We start from the raw sequence: 1784 nt of genomic DNA on the forward strand, positions 1-1784 counted from the left end.
AATAGCAGCCCAAATGAAAGCTCTGACCCTTTTTTGGAGTGGGATGTGGAATCCTGTCGCCCTTCCCCACGCCACCATCTTCATGTTTCTCTTTTCTTTTCCTTTCTTTCACTCAAATTTTCCCGGAAAATTCTAATGATTCTTCTTCAAAATACCCATTTCCCGGAAAATTTTATTTGTTTTCTGAATTTTTTTCGTGTAATTTCCTCTGATGAAGGTTGGTTCTGCGGCTCAGATTTGTTTTGTTCTTCTTTTGTTGAATCTGGATCGTGCGATTTGCAGAACCGATATCGTTCCTGGTCACGAGGTTACTCTGGCAGTGCCGGCGGAGTACGGCGAAGGGTTCATCGGAAGGGCATTTTTAATTGAAACGGAGCATTTACCACCGCCCAATTTCCGAGCAGCTTTAACCGTCGAAGCTACGCAGGGTAACTTTTCTTGTTCGTTGCAGGTTTTTCTCGGAGAAGTTAAGGTTTGGAGCTCCGGTCACTTCTCCCGGTTTTTCACGGCGGAGAAATGCGTCCTTGAACTCACTGACGACGGCGACTTGAGACTCAAAGGACCAACCGGACACGTCGGGTGGCGGACGGGGACTGCCGGACAAGGTGTGGAGGTACATAGAACATTAAAACGATGTCGTTTTGTAATCAAACCTGTTGAATTTGAATTTGAATATGACTTGTGTTTTTTTTGTTAATCGATGCAGAAACTGAGAATTTTGAGGAGTGGGAATTTGGCATTGGTGGATGCATTGGACGGCGTTAAATGGCAAAGCTTCAATTTCCCAACGGACGTTCTTCTTTTAGGGCAGAGTTTAAACGTCGCTACCCATTTAACGTCCTTCCCACCAAATTCAACCTCTTTTTACTCATTCGAAATCCAAGCTCAAAAACTTGCTCTGTTTCTCAACTCAGCCAAATCCAAATATTCTTATTGGGAATTCAAGCCTCCCAAGAACATGAACCTCTCATTCATAACGCTCAATACCGACGGCTTGGATATCTTCAACGATGAAGCCATGAAAATTGCAGCAATCCCATCAGGAACGGCTCAGCCATTGAGATTTGTAGCGTTAGGGAACAAAAGTGGCAATCTTGGGCTTTATTATTACTCCACACAAAAGGGTATTTTCGAAGCTTCAAATCGAGCTTTAAAAACCACTTGTGATCTTCCACTTGCTTGTAAACCATACGGGATTTGTACGTTTTCCAATTCCTGTTCTTGCATTACATTTCAAGTGGAGAATGAAGGGGATGATAATTCCAAGTGTAGCGACGAAATTAGTGGGAAATTTTGTGGGGGAATTGAAGGGGAGATGGTTGAATTAGAGGGAATTAGTAGTATTTTACGTGATGCTCCTAATAGAGTGAATTTAAGTAAACGGGAATGTGGGAATTGGTGCTTGGAGGATTGTAAATGTGCGGCGGCTTTGCATTATTCCGGCGGTGGCGATGGCGGCGTTGGCGGCGGAGAGGAGTGCTATTTGTATAGAGTGGTGATGGGGGTTAAGGAGATTGAGAAGGGGATGGGGTTCAGCTATATGGTTAAGGTTCCAAAAGGGACGGCGTTGGAGCGGCGGAAGTCGGGGTTGAAGAAATGGGTTCTTGCGGCGGTGGGCGTGGTTGATGGGTTGGTTATTGTCGCTGTTTGTGGAGGCCTTGGCTATTACTTCATCAAGCGCAGGAGGAAGAATTTGATACTCGGAGATACCAATAATTCTTGAATTGGAGGGTTCCATTTGTTCATTTTCTCTCGATTTTTTTTTTTTTTTTTTTTTTTTTTTT

General features: G+C 43.9%; 1 protein-coding gene across 1 annotated transcript; it reads left to right on the plus strand.

The window, feature by feature from the left end:
* On the plus strand, nucleotides 1–1768 carry LOC111440327 (EP1-like glycoprotein 4). The gene is made up of 2 exons (XM_023077511.1): nucleotides 1–613; nucleotides 707–1768. The coding sequence occupies exons 1-2, from the start codon at nucleotides 212–214 to the stop codon at nucleotides 1721–1723; spliced, it is 1419 nt and encodes a 472-aa protein (XP_022933279.1). The 5' UTR covers nucleotides 1–211; the 3' UTR covers nucleotides 1724–1768.
* The last annotated feature ends 16 nt before the right edge of the window (nucleotides 1769–1784 follow it).

This window comes from Cucurbita moschata, unplaced genomic scaffold (assembly GCF_002738365.1).
Source record: "Cucurbita moschata cultivar Rifu unplaced genomic scaffold, Cmos_1.0 Cmo_Scf00001, whole genome shotgun sequence".
NCBI lineage: Eukaryota > Viridiplantae > Streptophyta > Magnoliopsida > Cucurbitales > Cucurbitaceae > Cucurbita > Cucurbita moschata.

What these genes read in the sequence shown, in the direction of transcription:
- LOC111440327 (XM_023077511.1), top strand. Translation starts at nt 212, where the DNA reads ATGAAGGTTGGTTCTGCGGCTCAGATTTGTTTTGTTCTTCTTTTGTTG. An exon ending in CTGCCGGACAAGGTGTGGAG is followed by an intron (nt 614 to 706) that starts GTACATAGAACA and finishes TAATCGATGCAG; the next exon opens with AAACTGAGAATTTTGAGGAG.